The sequence below is a fragment of the Scyliorhinus torazame genome, chromosome 4, assembly GCF_047496885.1.
Source record: "Scyliorhinus torazame isolate Kashiwa2021f chromosome 4, sScyTor2.1, whole genome shotgun sequence".
Taxonomy (NCBI): Eukaryota; Metazoa; Chordata; class Chondrichthyes; order Carcharhiniformes; family Scyliorhinidae; genus Scyliorhinus; species Scyliorhinus torazame.
Window position 1 is genome coordinate 281,187,956 of NC_092710.1, and position 18,083 is coordinate 281,206,038.

General features: G+C 45.5%; 1 protein-coding gene across 4 annotated transcripts in view; it reads right to left on the reverse strand.

Annotated features, from left to right (window-relative positions):
• Positions 1-18,083, reverse strand: part of ascc3 (activating signal cointegrator 1 complex subunit 3) — an 813,859-nt gene that overhangs the window by 326,048 nt on the left and 469,728 nt on the right. For all 4 annotated transcript variants that reach the window (XM_072499844.1, XM_072499840.1, XM_072499842.1 and 1 more), the window contains exon 16: positions 17,688-17,912. In XM_072499844.1, coding sequence (XP_072355945.1) covers positions 17,688-17,912 — 225 coding nt within the window. The remainder of the gene's footprint in view (positions 1-17,687; positions 17,913-18,083) is intronic.

The following is an 18,083-nucleotide window of genomic DNA, read 5'->3' on the forward strand; positions in this document are numbered from 1 at the left end:
TCAATTTTTGGGCTTGGGATTGGTGCTGTGCAGAGGGTAAGAGTTCCAACGTCAAGCCGAATAACATTTTATTCACAAGCTGTCAGCACGCCCACGCCTCAACAGGCAGCTCTTACATTTGAAGAGCATTCACCAGTAGCAGTTGAAAGTTGATCAAGACCACTATGCAGTCCTCCTGGCTCCAAAGTAATGTTTCTTAAGAACATGAGAAATAGAGCATGAGCAGGTCGTTCAGCCCTTTGAGCCAGCTCTGCTATTCAATGCAATCATGGAGAATCTGATTGTGGTCTCAACTCCACTTTCCTGCCTACCCAGCATAACCTTTGACTCTCCTTTAGAACAAAAGTCTGCCTAACTGAGCCCGGAATATATTCCTGACCAAGCTCTCTTGTGGTCTGAGGTAGAGAATTACAAAGAATAACAACCCCCAGAGAATAGAATTCCTCCTCAGCTCCATCTTAAATGGGAGGCCCATTATTCTGAAACTGTGCCCCCTTGGTTTAAGGTTCCCCAATGAGGGAAAGTATTATCTGAGCATCTACAATGCCAAGCCCTCTTAGGGTCTAATATGTTTCAATAAGATCACCTCTCATTCTTTTAAACTTCAATGAGTATCGGCTCAACCGCCTCAGCCTTTTATTTTTAAAAAAAATATATTTTATTAAAGTTTTCAAACACAATTTTTCCCCCTTACAAATCAACAAAAACGGTACCATGATAACTGATAGATAACATTGTTTAAATAAAATAGTGAACTAACAACATAACACAAAATAGTGCTCCCCCCCGCCCCCTCACCCCATCTAGAACACAAACAATTTACCCCCCCCCCCCCCGGACTGCTGCTGCTGGCTATCTATTTTTCCCCTAACGTTCCGCTAGATAGTTGAGGAACGGTTGCCACCGCCTGGTGAACCCCTGAGCCGATCCTCTCAGCGCAAACTTCATCCGCTCCAGTTTTATGAACCCTGCCATATCGTTTATCCAGGCCTCCATGCCGGGGGGTTTCGCTTCCTTCCAAATGAGTAAAATCCTACGCCGGGCTACTAGGGACGCAAAGGCCACAATATCGGCCTCTTTCGCCTCCTGCACTCCCGGCTCATCCGCTACCCCAAATATAGCTAACCCCCAGCTTGGCTTGACCAGGATCTTCACCACCTTCGAGATCACTCCCGCCACTCCCCTCCAATACCCCTCCAGTGCCGGACACGACCAAAACATATGTGTGTGGTTCGCCGGGCTTCCCCTGCGCCTCCCGCACTTGTCCTCCACTCCGAAGAACCTGCTCAACCTCGCTCCCGTTATGTGTGCTCTATGTAGCACCTTAAATTGGACCAGGCTAAGCCTGGCACACGAGGAAGAGGAATTTACCCTACTTAGAGCATCAGCCCACAAACCCTCTTCAATCTCCTCCCCGAGCTCGTCTTCCCATTTTCCCTTCAGTTCTTCTATATTTCGGACACTTTGCCCTCCCCGACCCACACCCCCGAAAGCACTCTATCCTGGATCCCTTGTGTCGGGAGCAGCGGAAATTCCCTCACCTCTTGTCTCGTGAACGCCTTCACCTGCATATACCTAAAGATATTCCCCGGGGGCAGCTCATACTTTTCCTCTAGCGCTCCCAAGCTCGCAAACGTCCCATCTATAAATAAGTCTCCCACTCTCCTAATTCCTGCCCAGTGCCAGCTCTGGAACCCTCCGTCCAACCTCCCTGGGGCAAACCTATGGTTGTTCCTGATCGGGAACCACACCGAGGCTACCAACACACCCCTCTCTCGCCTCCATTGCCCCCAGATACTTAATGTTGCCGCCACCACTGGGTTTGTGGTAAACCTTTTCGGGGAGAGCGGTAGTGGCGCCGTCACCAGCGCTTTTAAACTCGTTCCTTTACAGGCCGCACCTCTCCCTCTATCATCCACTTACGGATCATCGCCACGCCACGTTGGCGGCCCAGTAATAGTCGCCCAAATTCGGCAACGCCAGTCCCCCTGTCCCTGCTACGTTGCAGGAACCCCCTCCTTACCCTCGGTGCCTTCCCTGCCTACATGAAGCTCATGATGCTCCTATCTATTTTTTTGAAAAAGGCCTTAGTGATCAATAGAGGGAGACATTGAAACACAAATAGGAACCTCGGGAGGACCATCATCTTAATCGCCTGCACTCTGCCCGCCAGTGACAGCGGCTGCATATCCCACCTTTTGAAATCCTCTTCCATTTGCTCCACCAGTCGTGTCAGATTAAGTCTGTGTAAGGTTCCCCAGCTCCTGGCTATCTGAATCCCCAGGTATCGGAAGTTTCTTTCCACTCTCCTTAGCGGCAGGCCATCTATCCCTCTACTCTGGTCCCCAGGGTGTATTACGAAAAGCTCACTCTTCCCCATGTTAAGCCTATATCCCGAGAAATCTCCAAACTCCCTCAATATCTGCATAACCTCTGTCATCCCCCCCACTGGATCCGCCACATATAGCAGTAGGTCATCTGCGTAGAGTGACACTCGATGTTCCTCTCCCCCTCGAACCACCCCTCTCCATTTCCTGGAGTCTTTCAGCGCTATGGCCAGTGGTTCAATTGCCAACGCGAACAGTAATGGGGACAGCGGGCATCCCTGTCTTGTTCCTCTATGTAGTCTAAAATACTCCGACTGTTGCCGATTTGTGACTACACTTGCCATTGGGGCCCCATAGAGGAGTTTAACCCAGCTGACAAGCCTCTCCCCGAACCCAAACCTCCTCAACACCTCCCATAGATACTCCCACTCTACCCTATCAAATGCCTTCTCTGCATTCATTGCCGCCACTATCTCTGCCTCCCCCTCTGCTGGGGGCATCATTATCACCCCCAATAGCCGTCACACGTTGACATCCAATTGTCTCCCCTTTACGAACCCTGTCTGATCTTCGTGCACCACCCCCGGGACACAATCCTCTATCCTCATTGTCAGCACTTTTGCCAGCAACTTGGCGTCCACATTTAAGAGTGAGATAGGCCTAAAAGACCCGCATTGCAGCGGATCTTTATCTCGCTTCAGGATTAGTGATATCGTTGCCTCTGACATTGTCGGGGGTAGGGTCCCCCTTTCTCTGGCCTCGTTAAAGGTTCTTACCAGCAGCGGGGCCAACAAGTCCACATATTTCCTATAAAATTCCACCGGGAACCCGTCAGGTCCCGGGGCCTTCCCTGCCTGTATGTTCCCCAGCCCTTTGGTCACCTCGTCCACCCCAATTGGCGCCCCCAGGCCTGCCACCTCCTGCTCCTCCACCCTCGGGAACCTTAGTTGGTCCAGAAACTGCTGCATCCCATCTTTTCCCTCCGGGGGTTGGGACCTATATAACCTCTCATAAAAGGTCTTGAATACGTCATTTACCTTCCCTGCTCTCCGCACCGTGGTTCCCGTTTCATCCCTAACTCCCCCTATTTCCCTCTCCGCTGTCCACTTTCGAAGCTGGTGGGCCAACAGGCGACTCGCCTTTTCCCCATATTCATATCTCATCCCCTGTGCCTTCCTCCACTGTGCCTCTGCCCTCCCTGTGGTCAGCAGGTCGAACTCCGTCTGGAGTCGTCGCCTCTCCCTGTATAGTCCTTCGTCCGGGGCCTCCGCATATTTTTTATCCACACTCAAAATCTCCCTCAGTAATCTTTCCCTTTCTTTGGCCTCTGTTTTCCCCTTGTGAGCCCTGATGGAGATCAACTCTCCCCTGACCACCGCCTTCAGCGCTTCCCATACTACCCTCACTCGGACCTCCCCATCATCGTTGGCCTCCAGGTACCTTTCGATACATCCTCGCACTCTTCCGCAGACTCCCTCATCCGCCAATAATCCCACATCCAGTCGCCAGAGTAGACGCTGCTCCCTCTCCTCTCCTAATTCCAGGTCCACCCAATGTGGGGCATGGTCTGAAACAGCTATGGCCGAGTACTCCGTTCCTTCCACCCTCGAAATCTGTGACCTTCCCAAAACGAAGAAACCTATCCGGGAGTATACCTTATGGACATGGGAGAAAAAGGAGAACTCTTTGGCCAGCGGCCTAGCAAATCTCCACGGATCCACTCCACCCATTTGGTCCATAAACCCCCTAAACACCTTGGCCGCTGTCGGCCTTCATCCGGTCCTGGATCTAGATCTATCTAACCCTGGGTCTAGCACGGTGTTGAAGTCCCCCCCCCCCATTACCAGGTTTCCTACCTCCAGGTCCGGGATGCGTCACAGCATCCGCTTCATAAATCCCGCATCATCCCAGTTCGGGGCATGCACGTTGACCAGCACAACCTCCATTCCCTGCAGTCTGCCACTCACCATCACATATCTGCCCCCGCTGTCCGCTACAATGTTCCTAGCCTCGAACGACACCCGTTTCCCCACCAATATGGCCACCCCTCCATTCTTTGCGTCCAGCCCTGAGTGGAACACCTGTCCCACCCATCCTTTCCTTAACCTAACCTGGTCCGCCACCTTCAGATGCGTCTCTTGAAGCATGGCCACGTCTGCCTTCAGTCCCTTTAAGTGCGCGAACACTCGGGCCCTCTTAATCGGGCCATTTAGGCCTCTCACGTTCCACGTGGTCAGCAGGACTGGGGGGCTGCCCGCCCCCCTCCCTTGTCGACTAGCCATCACCCCCTCTGGGCTAGTCCCACGTCCCAGTTGCGCGCACCCACCCGTCCCCCAGGCGGCGCATTCCCGCCTCGACCACCTTTTCTCTTTCCAGCTCCCTTTCGATCTCCGCAGCAGCAACCCAGTTGTCCCCCCCCCCCTCCCGCTAGATCCTCATCTAGCATGGTTACTCCCCCCATATTGCTTCCGAAAGTCAGCTGACTGCAACTGACCCCGGCTTCTCCCGCTCTCTCCTTGACTCCCCCCGTGTGAGGAACTCCCATCCTCCTTGCGCCTATCTTCCCGCCATCATCTCTCTGGCACGGGAAAAGAAAAAGAAACCCCGCGCTTTCTAGAATCATCCCGCCCCCAATGGCGTAGCTCCCCCTACCGCCCCGTTCCCATTCCCCATCCCCCGCCTGTGTCTCTTCTTCCCCCCCCACCGGCACCCACATTTCTCAGTGTCCCCCCCTCCCCAATTTACACCTCTATATTTCAGCATTGTCGTTTCCCCTCCAACATCAGTCCCTCAGTTCTGGTCCAGTTTCTCTTTTTGAATGAAGGTCCATGCTTCTTCCGCGTTTCAAAATAGTAATGTCTATCCTGGTGTGTGACCCACAATCGCGCCGGCTGCAACATCCCGAACTTCACTTTCTTCTTATGCAGCACCTCCTTGGCTCGATTGAAACTCACCCTCCTTCTCGCCACCTCCGCACTCCAATCCTGATACACTCATATCATCGCATTCTCCCATCTGCTACTTCGTACCTTCTTGGCCCAGCTCAGAACCACCTCTCTGTCATTGAAGCGGTGAAATCGCACGATCATCGCCCTAGGTGGTTCTCCAGCCTTTGGTCTCCTCGCAGGGACCTGGTGGGCCCCTTCCACTTCCAAGGGGCCCGAGGGGGCCTCAGCTCCCATTAGCGAGCGTAGCATCCTGCTCGCATAAGCCCCGCTGCAGCTCCTTCCACTCCCTCGGGGAGACCCAGGATCCGGAGGTTCTTTCTCCTTGATCTATTTTCCAGAACTTCAATCCTTTCGATGCACTTCTTATGGAGCACCTCGTGCGTCTGCATTTTGACCACTAGGCCCAGGATCTCGTCCTCGTTGTCCGTTACCTTCTGCTCCACCACACGGAGCTCTATCTCCTGGGCCTTGTGTGTCTCTTTAAGCCCCTCGATTGCCTGTAGCATCGGGGCCAGCACCTCCTTTTTTAGCAGCTCCACACACGGTCTTAAAAATTCATCCTGGTCCGGTCCCCATGTCGCCTGGGCTCCCTCCGACGCCATCTTGTTCCTTTCTTTCTTCTGCCGCTGCCCTCGAGGATTCTCCGAGATCTGGCCGCCGCCTCCGATATTTTTCTTTCCCATTTGGGGGGGGGGGGGGGGGGACTCCCTGTTGCCTCACCCCACACTGGGTTTCGTCGAAAAAAAAATTCCTGTTGGGGCTCTTAAAAGAGCCCGAAGGTCCGTCTAAGCTGGAGCCGCCGAAACGTACGGCTTAGCTGGTCATCGCCGCAACGGAAGCCCTCCTCAGCCTTTTCTCACAAGACATCTCATTCCAGGAATCAACATAATGAACCGTCTCCGATTGCCTCCAGCAAAAGTATATCCTTCCTTTAATAATGAGAACAGAAATGTACACAGTATTCCAAAAGTGGTTTAATTTATTCCCTATACACACATAGCAAGACTTCCCTACTTTTATACTTCACCCCCTTCTCAACAAAGGCCAACAGTCCACTAGCCATCACAATGGTGTTGTGACGCGTGCACATATAATGTTAATTTTGTATTTCATGTGCTGGTTAAATATATATTTAGCTTCTTTAGAAGGACTTTTTCAAACAAACAAAGGCACTGACTTAAGATGGCTGACACAGGTCATCTGACACGCCTGGTATTACAAACTGGTTAGCTTCTGCAAATTTTCAATATAGTTTACAATTCGGACATGCCAAGGCAACCTCTGATGAAATTTCACATCTGCTGATGTCAAGAATTCTTTCAAAGATGTACTATAACCGTACTGGCTATCACCAGTTGCTCCCTTTCAAGCAGTGATAAAGTCTACTGGGACAATGGCGATACAGGTGTCCTTCCTAGCTCATCACAGGGAAGAAAGATACATTCAGAAGTGATAGCTGGGCCATAATACAGTAGCCAAGGTCCATCCAGACATGAGCTAATCAACTATCTTTTGTAGAATACCCAACTCACTACAGGGAGAGAGGTCATATGACCAGAATAACCATTTTGAAATGTATTTTATTACAACACCCAAGCTGCTGAAAGACAGTCAAGAAGAAATCTGCCAATGGAGCACTAATATCATCTCTCCCTCCTCTGTTTTCACGTTTGGAGCTCTATCAAATCTATCATGGGGAGTGTTAGGCAAAATGAAACTCAGGTGCAATATCACTGACTTTTGGATGAGATGATACATTTTAAAAAAGACATTCTCTAGAAATTGCAGTTTACATCAGCCTCAACCTCACTGAAATTTCACGACCACTGTGAGGAAAACTTTCCTCAGCCACGAATAACAGTGAAGGACTCAGACAGTGAATTTTATTTTACTATTTAATCCTAAGTTTGGCCAAGTTACCTCCTGCCATTTAACTTCTAATTTTGCATGTGTGTGTGTGTGTGTGTGTGTATGTGTATGCGTGTGTATATGTGCGTGTGTATATGTGCATGTGTATATGTGCGTGTGTATATGTGCGTGTGTATATGTGCGTGTGTATATGTGTGTGTGTATATGTGCGTGTGTATATGTGCGTGTGTGTATGTAGGGATCAGGATAGGGGTTTGACTTTTGAAACATCTTCATATCTTTACCTGGGTAGGTTTATTTGGCAGATTAAAAACTACCCATTTTGTATTCAACCTCAAGAATGCCTGTTGTACTGTGTTCTTTGCAATCAGCATTTAAATGGTGAACTACAGACACTGAGTTAATACTTTCATCCTTATAAATTACAAAACAACCTTGTTACGATCAATTAAGAAGCAGGAAAGAAATCCCGAGGTCCTGATACATGCCTGCTCCAGTCATAAAGGTATGCTAACCGTTGGTTATTCAATTTGAGGACACCCAGATTGCAATGCCCGTCAGCAATCTGTAGTCTTCATTTAAATAATGTTTTGCTTTTCTCTTTTCCCGACCCAAGTAGAGAACCTCACATATACCCATGTTATACTCCATCTTTGAAGTCACAAGTTATCTTGATCCCTTTGTAGACTCATGTCGTCCTCACAACTTGTTCCCACATCAATATTGTATCATCAACAAGTTTGCCTATAATAGACTCTGCCCCATCATCCAAGTCTTTAATATAGATTGTAACTAGTTGAGGGCCCAGCACTGATCCATCACCACTGGTTACAGCTCCACTTATTGGAGTCCAGCTTTGGTGGAGGAGCCTAAAACAATCACAGAGATATAATGCTTAAGCAGCTGCCCTACTGATGAATAATGGCCCAACTTAATTTTCAGTTATCCTTGAACCATAGAGAGATGGTTCCCAAAATTGTGCCCTGTTTGATGCCCATAAAAGTGGTGCCACGATGCTACTGTTAGATGCAAAAGGGTACAGTTTTGACTTTTCCCTTACTCATCACAGTAACATTGAAAGTACTGGGGAAATCAGCATGAATTGCTACATAACATCTCCAAAAACGTTGCTGAAAATTGCTAATATGAAATAGAAACATAAAATTGTACTTAGTTTAGATTCCATGATGTACTGTGCAATTGTTGGATGGGAGAGAAAGAGTGTCAGAAGTTTTTACAAAGGGAGTTAATGGAAAATGTTAACTTCCATTTGCTTGATCGAATTGGATATGTTTTCCAGTATTTCTGCTTTTTCTTTTTACTGCAGATTTACAGTATGTGCAATTTTAAAACAGTTTTTGTGCTTGTAAGTTATGCTGATGTGGAGATGCAACTCTAAAGGTTTTATACAGTAATTTAAATCCAAATTTATGCCCATTTTCCACCTCATAAAATGTTGTTACTTTGTTTGGTTCATCTCAGCCCAATGTAGATACTTAAGTCCCTCAGTAGTTCTGAACAATTTTAGTAAGACAATGTTTTGTAACAGCAACAAAAATAAATCTGAACGCTCCTTTCAAGACAGACTTGAATTCAAAACTGTGGCCTTGTCACTTAAATATAGAAGCTTGTTGTTCCAAACAGGACAAATAGCATATAACTCTCTAACAGAGAAGAAGCATTTACACTGCAACTACAGCATCAATACAGTAGCCTGATGGGTATCCGTGAAGACACTAGTAAAGTTAAAAAGGTACCAGCATAAACTGTTGTGACATGCAGTAAAAAAAAAACAGGACGTATTGCCAGGGAGTACAGGAGCTGATTGGACAGTGGTATTTGCTATGCCTTGAACAGGCAGTGATTGAACCCAGACCCCTGCGTTGTGCTCCTGACTGAAATATGATCCCTGAGAGAGTCACGATTCCTGAGCATTCAATTTAGGGCAGTGATTGATTAGTACATGTCCTTTGAGTATGTGACTGAGAGTATGGTCAGTGCTGATGAGGAGAGACAAGGAATTTCTGGAGCAGGAGTAACCACCCTAAGAAGCAACGCCCTGTGTCAGGGACTCAGAGAGGACATCGGAATCCACCAAGAGGGAAACTCATCACTTCGCCTCTTTACGGTTTTGATACCTTTTGTAAACAGAGTTTTGATACTTGTGTGTTAACTTGGTAAGGTATAATAAAGCAGATTATTGTAAAATAATTTGAGAGTTTGCATGCTTTGTCCATAACGCTAGTCGATTCAAGTTTGATGTGCAACAATACAGGGTGCATAAACATTACATTTATAATGGATGTGGAGATGCCGGCGTTGGACTGGGGTGAGCACAGTACGAAGTCTTACAACACCAGGTTAAAGTCCAACAGGTTTGTTTCGATGTCACTAGCTTTCGGAGCGCTGCTCCTTCCTCAGGTGAATGAAGAGGTCTGTTCTGATTTATAATGGAAACAAAGTTAAAATCCGAGTCAGACCCAACTGACATTGGAGCAAAGAAAAGTGAGGCTGCCTTGGTAAAAGCCTTCTCACTACATTTTGAAAACGTGCTATGTCTTAATCCAAGATCTTGTGAGATCATTGAACAATGAAAGTGACCTTTTTCACACTCTTACAGTACACACATGACTATGTGCAAAATTCAGCTCCAACTCCATCTACAGGTTTGCTGATGACATGACCTTAGTGGGTCGGATCTCAAATAATGATGAGTAAGAGTACAGGAGAGAGGGAGAGAACCTAGTGTTAAGGTGCAACGACAACAATCTCTCCCTCAACGTTAGCAGAACTAAAGAGCTGGTCGTCGACTTCAGGAAGCAAAGTGTTGTACACCCCTGTCTGCATCAATGGTACTGTGGTGGAGATCGTTGACAGCTTCAAATTCCTGAGTGTAAACATCACCAGCAATCTATCCTGGTCCAGCCACGTCGATGCTACGACCAAGAAAGCACCACAGTGCCTATGTTCCCTCAGGAAACTATGGAAATTCGGTATGTCCACATTGACTCTTACAAATCTTTACAGCTGCACTATAGAGAGCATCCTATCTGGCTGTATCATAGCTTGATACGGCAACTGCTCAGCCTAAGAGTCGTGAACACAGCTCAGTTCATCACGCGAACCCGCCTCCCATCCAATGCCTTGGGATAAAGAGCAGCATAATCAAAGACCCCTCCCACCCGGGTTATTCTCTCTTCCAACCTCTCCCATCGGGCAGAAGATAAAAAAGACAGAGAATATGCAACAAGAGATTCAAAAACAGCTTCTTCTCCACTGTTACCTAATTGGCCCTCTTATGGACTGAAGTGATCTGTCTTCGCATCTTCTTGACTGTTGTAGCACTACACGCTGTATGGTTCGCCCTATGTATTTACATTGTGTACTTATCCTATGTTTTTCATGTGTGGAACGATCTGCCTGGACTATCCACAAAACAATACTTTTCACTGTACCTCGTTACACATCACAATAAATTTAAATCTACTTAATCTACTTCTAGTGTAGAATACATGCTTCTAGCTTCTCATTAGTACAGAAAATAAAACAGTGGGTTCTGAAGTGTGTATTTACTAACACAGCTAATATTGTAACATATCGCATGTAGCGTTTCAAAATGAATTTAAGATTGCATGAATATAAAGTACAATTTTTGACTTTGTAAAGTGTTATTTGAATTCTCGAATTGAACACTACAATTATAATTCAATAATTTGGATACATAACACCTCCTCTTGGAGCATAATATTATGAACCCCATGACAGCATTAGAAAGTTTAATTACATCAAAAACAAGTATTTTCCCTTGTAATGAAAACATAATGCATCCATTCGAGAATCAAGAATAAAAATGCTTGTGTTGACAAGTTATTTGATCAATTGTGTTGAGCATTTGACAGAGTAATTGCTACTGTTATGATACCTATAAGCACCCGTGGTGCTAATCATTAAATATGCTCTGGGCAAACAAAGTAAGCAACAACTTTTACTGTCTTATATCAATGTAGTTTTGGTGCCACCTTGTGGTTTTCAGTTATGTGCAGACTATGAATGTAGTGACTTGTGATTCTTTCTCGTTTTGTACTTTAACCCAAAGATGAAGTCAAATAGCACGTTGAACCAAAAAAAATAAGATGGATTAAATAAGAGATATTCCAAAACATCCTCAGTTAAGACCTGCAAATTCATTTCAGTACAACTGAATTTGGGGTTTCCTGTTCTTTAATTGCTAGACCTCATTAAAACTCCTCTATTGGGGCATGATGCATGTATAGAGTTAAAGGAGGTAATTAATTTTATTAAGTGTTGCATTAAGCTGTTACATTTGCTTTCAGTAATTGGCAGGATATTGATATCTAAATTCAGGCAAAAAATTGCATTCTGTCTTCAGAAGAGAAGTGAGAAGGTTAGAGGATCAAGAAGAGAGAAGCACTTTATTAGGCATTGTACAAACTAACAGAGAACATAATACAACTGTAAAATTAGAGCAATAAAATAAGTTCAGTATCCAGAATATTTCACAACTTGGGCTCTCTAAAGATATATTTGCTCTTTAGTGTGATGAAAAAAAACTTGCCCAGTTGTTTGTGACCAATACGAAGGAGGAGGAACATTTCGTAAGCCCATCAGAGGCATTTTTAATCAAAAATTAAAGAAACAAGACTAGTTCTGGTGAACTATAATGGACTGGATTCTACATTGCCCGCCCCCAGTAGTGGAGTTCCCGATGCAGCAGAGAATCGAGCAGCGGGGAAGAAACGAGATTGGCGTCAATGCTCCGGTCCTCTGTTGGCGGCGGCATTGAGGTTCATGTCCCACATCAGCGGGAGGAAGTAAATGGGTCAAAATGCCCCATTTACATCCCATTAGCGGGCTGAACACTGGATTCTCCACACACCAGGGATTCTTGGGACGGATTCACATAGGTGTGGAGTGGTGCAAGTATGACAATGTTGAGAAACATCGAAGAGTTAAATGGTCTTCACTTCCTCTTTTTCTAAACAGAAAGCACTTAAATGCTTTAGATGTGGTCATGGTCTGTCAATCATAGCTAGATGTTGATAAACATTGTGGTTAGGCTCAAAGGAGGTTACTTGAGACCCATTCAAGTGCGAAGGGAAATGAAAATAAACAATCCAGGCATCAAGCTGCCTGGAAGCTGTCAATTAATGCCGACTAGAAGCAATTTCTCTTTGAAGTGAATAGAAGCTTTGTGGATCAAAGGATCTGAGGGGGTTTAAAGCTATGTGATGTGGTTTTTACAGCTTTTTGAAATTTTTGAAATTACAGCTGTTGCTTTCTGGACATATGTCTGAGGCAGCAGGTGCAAGTTACAGGTGATTGAAAAAGCAGTGTATTTTTCATTGTTTCTGCCTGGAGTCTGGAAGCTCTTTATGTCTGATGGGTGCGGGTGTCTCTGATATAGGGGAGGCCTCTGATGTGAGCAGGGGGCTCTAATGTAAGCGACGCCCCTCTGATGTAAGGAACGCTTGTCTGATGCAAGGGACACCTGTCCGATGTAAGGGACGCCCGTCCGATGTAAGGGGGGCCCTACGATGTAAGGGGGAGCCCTCTGATGTAAGTTTCCCCTTCTAATGTAAGGGGGGGATCTCTGATCTAAGGAGGGATCTGATGTAAGGGGGATCTCTGACGTAAGGGGGGATCTCTGACGTAAGGGGGGATCTCTGACGTAAGGGGGGATCTCTGACGTAAGGGGGGATCGCTGACGTAAGAGGGGATCGCTGACATAAGAGGGGATCTCTGACGTAAGGGGGGGATCTCTGACGTAAGGGGGGATCTCTGACGTAAGGGGGGATCTCTGATGAAAAGGGGGATCTCTGATGTAAAGGGGGATTCTCTGATGTATGGGGGGGATCTCTGATGTATGGGGGGATTCTCTGATGTAAGGGGGGATCTCTGATGTAAGGGGGGATCTCTGATGTAAGGGGGGATCTCTGATGTTTGGGGGGAGCATCTGGTCACCCTCATGAGTGTGTAATGTGGGTGAGTGTGACACAGCAATTCCCATGGTTGGGTGGAGGGGGGGGGGGGGGGGGAGAAATGCCCCTACTTGTTGGAGGGGACAGTCGCTGAACCTCATTATCAGGCCACCCACTCTAAATGGTGGCCCGATGGCGGGATTCGTAATGGAATCCCTTGTAATTCCTGCCACGCATAAAGTTGGATATCAAGGCAGAATGAATTGCTTCTCGGCATCGCTCCTAACACCAGCGCAAATCAGAAGTGATTCAGCACCGGCAGGAGAACATCATCTCCCAAACATAGAATTTAGCCCAATTGCTCTGAAATGTTAACTCGGTTTCTCTCTCCACAGATCCTGCCTGCCTCACTAACCATTTCCAACATACTTTACTTTTAGACAAGAATAATTGGTAATGCAATGGTATATAGAGACTCGGGGTAGAATTTTCATGGACTTCTGACAAATTCGAGATTTGTCATAGAACCACAGAATGCCTAAAGTGCAGAAGGAGGCTATTCGACTCAGACTCACAGCTGAGCTCCAGGTGTTGCGCTTACTTAATGAAGGAGGTTGGCCAGGCCAAGATCACGTGATGTGGATATATTCTCTGGGCTTGAAACCTTCACCTTGTGATGGTTGTGCCTGGGGCAATCCCACGTTATTACTAAAGATCTGTTCCGATGTTCCTTTTATACCGGTTCTGCTAGCACCGAGTCATAGGTATATACCCACACCTGGCCTGAGTTCTATTGTCCTAGCCAGACTTAAATTTGTTAACGAGAATAAAAAGGATACTCCTGTTCAGCCAGGTTGATTCAATCAAGATCTATTGTCCTGAAAGACACTTGTCTGACCAGCTATTAGCCCATTAATAATAATATTTATTAGTATCACAAGTAGGCTAAATTAAGACTGCAATGAAGTTTCTGTGAAAATCCCCGAGTCGCCACACTAAGACGCCTGTTTGGGTACATGGAGGGGGAATTCAGAATGTCCAATTCACCTAACAAGCACATTTTTCGGGACTTGTGGGAGGAAACCGGAGCACCTGGAGTAAACCCATGCAGACATGTGGAAAATGCGCAGACTACGTACAGGCAGTGTCCCAAGAATGGAATCAAACCCGGGTCCCTGGCGCTGTGAAACAACAGTGCTACCATGCCGCTTACATCCGAACAACAAAACAGAAGGAAAAGCATGAAAAATCTAGTAAAGGTTCCAGTGGACCGTAAGTATGGTGGAAGTAAAAGGGGGATATCATTTGAAATGTCGATTAATTCACCATCTCCATGCACCAGCAAAGGATAGGAAAAAGGAGGGGAAGCGAGGAAAAGGAGTAGAAAGAGAGCTAATGCAGAAACAATTGACAAGAGAGGGAAAAGTTATTTAACTAAACGTTTGCTCATTTTATCAGACAGGCTGGCCGCTGCTTGGAAAATCATGTAATAGCTCAGCAGCTAATAAAAAAACATTGACTCTTGAAGGAAAGTTCCTTCATAATCAAAAAATCAGAATATCTGAAATGGAAAATTCCAGCTACGTACACTGCAATGATGCACTGAAGCAGGCGTGAAGCATGGACGGGGCCATTAACAGATGGAAAATATGGTGCGAATAAGTACTATGACCCTTTGTAAGGAGTACATATCTTATTTTTCAGAAACAGATGCAGTACAGCTAACGTAATTAAGTAGGTTTTGCATAATCTCCTGCTTTTGCAATACAGCACAGCCAGTCCTACACAGCTCATACTCTCTTGTGATCTACCGCAAAAATAGAAAAGATGGGTTCAAGACTTCAATTCCTGAGCATCAGCAAGTGAGTTTATACCTTTTCTGTCAGGAACATTTTCTGGAAGTTGGAAGTTTTAAAATTATAGTCCATAAAGGCATTAATTATATCCCAACAATAACTTGGTCCTTGGGCTCTTAAGGCAGTAAAATCAATTCAAAGTCAGAAAATGTGTAGACACTCTACGCAATACTTTTTTGAAAATTTGATTCAAGAACAATCAACTGAGAAAGGGAACTAACCACCAGTGGTTGTTTACATTATCCTCGAGGACCACGGAGACGCTGCACAGACAGCTTGGGTCACTGTCTGTGTGGACTCTGCACACAGAGTTCTCCCCGTGTATGTGTGTGGGTTTCCTCCGGGTGCTCCGGTTTCCTCCCACAGTCCAAAGATGTGCAGGTCAGGTGGATTTTCCATTCTAAATTGCCCTTTGTGCCAAAATTGCCCTTAGTGTTGGGTGGGGTTACTGGGTTATGGGGACAGGGTTGAGGTGTTGACCTTGGGTAGAGTGCTCTTTCCAAGAGCCGGTGCAGACTCGATGGGCCGAATGGCCTCCTTCAGCACTGTAAATTCTATGAAATCATGAAATCTATGAGTTGTTCATATGTAGCATTGTTGTGTCCACAAAGTTTAGTCTGCAGTTTGCTTTTAGATAAAAGTTTACTCAACTAACTTTTATTTAATTGAAAAAAAAGAGTATGATGGGTCAAGGCTCATAGGATAAATGCCAAGATTGCAGAAAAGGCATATATTTCAGGAAATATATGTTAAATTGGTGTTTTAAAATACTGAAAAGTTATTAAAGCAAAAAGGTGGTAAGGAGTGCCATAGTTCACAGGCCCTCGAAAAGAATCAAGACTATGGGCCAAGAGCTGGCAAATGGGATTAGGTAGACAGGTCAGGTGTTTTTCATGCGTAGGTGCAGACTTGATGGGCCAAAGGCGCTCTTCTGTGCTGTATTATTCTGTGATTCTGAGTAGATTGTATAAAGTCTCAATTTCAAAACATGCAAGTACTTGTTTTGTTCAGAAACAGTATATGATTTATTTTCATTCTTTCCTGGGATATGAATATCATTGGTAAGACCAGTAATTGATATCCATCCTTCACTGTCCTTGAGGCGATGGTGAGCCACCCTCTTAAACCGTTGCTGTCCATCTAGTGTAAATACACCCATAGTGCGATTATGAAAGTTGTCGGCCAATTATCTCAGCCTCACAACATCACTGTAGGAGTGGTGTCCAAAATGCCAACCATCTTCAGATGCTTCAGCCAATGGTTTTCACACCAACATAAGATTAGAGTGCACAATGTTCAATGCCATCTGTAACTTCTCTGACACTGATGCAGTCTGCCAATTCAATAACATTTACTAACATTTCAGCTTGGGCTGACAGTACCAAGTAATCTCACACCACAAAAATACCATCTACCAGCACCGTAGCTTCACAGCTCCAGGGTCCCAGGTTTGATTCCCGGCTTGGGTCATTGTCTGTGCAGAGTCTGCATGTTCTCCCCGTGTCTGCGTGGATTTCCTCCGGGTGCTCCGGTTTCCTCTCACAGCCCAAAGATGTGCAGGTTAGGTGGATTGGTCATGCTAAATTGCCCTTAGTGTTAGGTGGGGTTACTGGGTTACGGGGATAGGGTGGAGGTGTGGGCTTAAGTGGGGTGCTTTTTCCAAGGGCCGGTGCAGACTCGATGGAACAAATGGCCTCCTTCTGCACTGTAAATTCTATGATCTATGAATATGAGAGAATCTAATAATCTCATGACATTCAATGACATTACTATCGCTGACTCCTTCTCTAACAACATCCGAAGGGTTACCATTGACCAGAAATTAACTGGACCAGCTGAAAAACACTGTGGCTACAAGAGCAAGTCAGAGGCTGGGAATTCTGCAGTGAGTAACTCACCTCCCGACTCCCCAAAGCAGTCCCACTACCTGCATTGCACAAGTCAGGAGTATGACGGAATAATCTCCATTTTCCTGGATGAGTGTAGCACACTACTCAAGAAGCTGTCACTGGGCTACTGAACCAGAGACCGAGAGTAGTGCTCTGGGGACCCAGGTTCAAATCCCGCCACGGCAATTGGTGAAATTTGAATTCAATAAAAATCTGGAATTAAAAGTCTAAATGATTACCATGAAACCATTGTCAATTGTTGTAAAAACTCATCTGGTTCACGAATGTCCTTCAGGGAAGGAAATCTGCCGTCCTTACCTGGTCTGGTCTACATGTGACTCCAGACCCACAGCAATGTGGTTGACTCTTAACTGTCCCAGGGGAAATTATGGATGGACACTAAATGCTGGCACAGCCTGCAACACCCATGTCCCATGAATGAATACAAAAATTATGCTGCCATCATAGTTAATGGAACTATCGAAGTAGCAATGCGATTAGAAAATGAGGTAAGAATTGCATGATACATTCTCATCACGAACGACAATAACTCCCATTAGTTAAACTAGTTATAAGGAACCTGTTGGAGGACTACAGGCAACTGTGAGCTACCTATTTATGTGGTAGCTGCTATACGTTAATATTATTAGGCAATGTTTGTGTCGAGCAATGTTAAATAACTTTAAAAAGTGGAAGTTATGATATTTGACAATTGCCATTGATCATATAACTCTATATTGTCTCACAAAGATAGATTAAAACCTAGTTTAGTGGAACAAAGAATGTGGATATGCATGAAAATCTGAAAAAAGCACTTTTCTGAATAATCAAAGAACTAACCAAGCATCAGAGCTCTTACCTCTGCATTTAGATTGTCTGCCAAACGATCCAGAAACTGGCTTTCAATTGGGTTCTGCTGAGTCAGTAGAGTTAAGTAATGACTCAGTTTATCATGAGCAGTGATGATTGTGCCTTCACCAAATTTGTCAAACTGTGGTCGTCCAGCTCTGCCAAAAATCTGCATCACATCTAAAATTCCAAGGTCAACAAAGGAGCCCCTCTTTGCATCATATATTTGAGTGCCCTGTGGAAGAACCATGCAAAAACATTACAAGCAACATGGTAAATCTGCACAACTGCCATTTCCTCAAATGTTTGTTTCCATAAAATAATTGAGTTTTCTATCAGTACATATTGAAAAAAAAAAGTCTATTACAAAAGATTGTGTTGTGGCTTATAACATCCTTTCATTTTT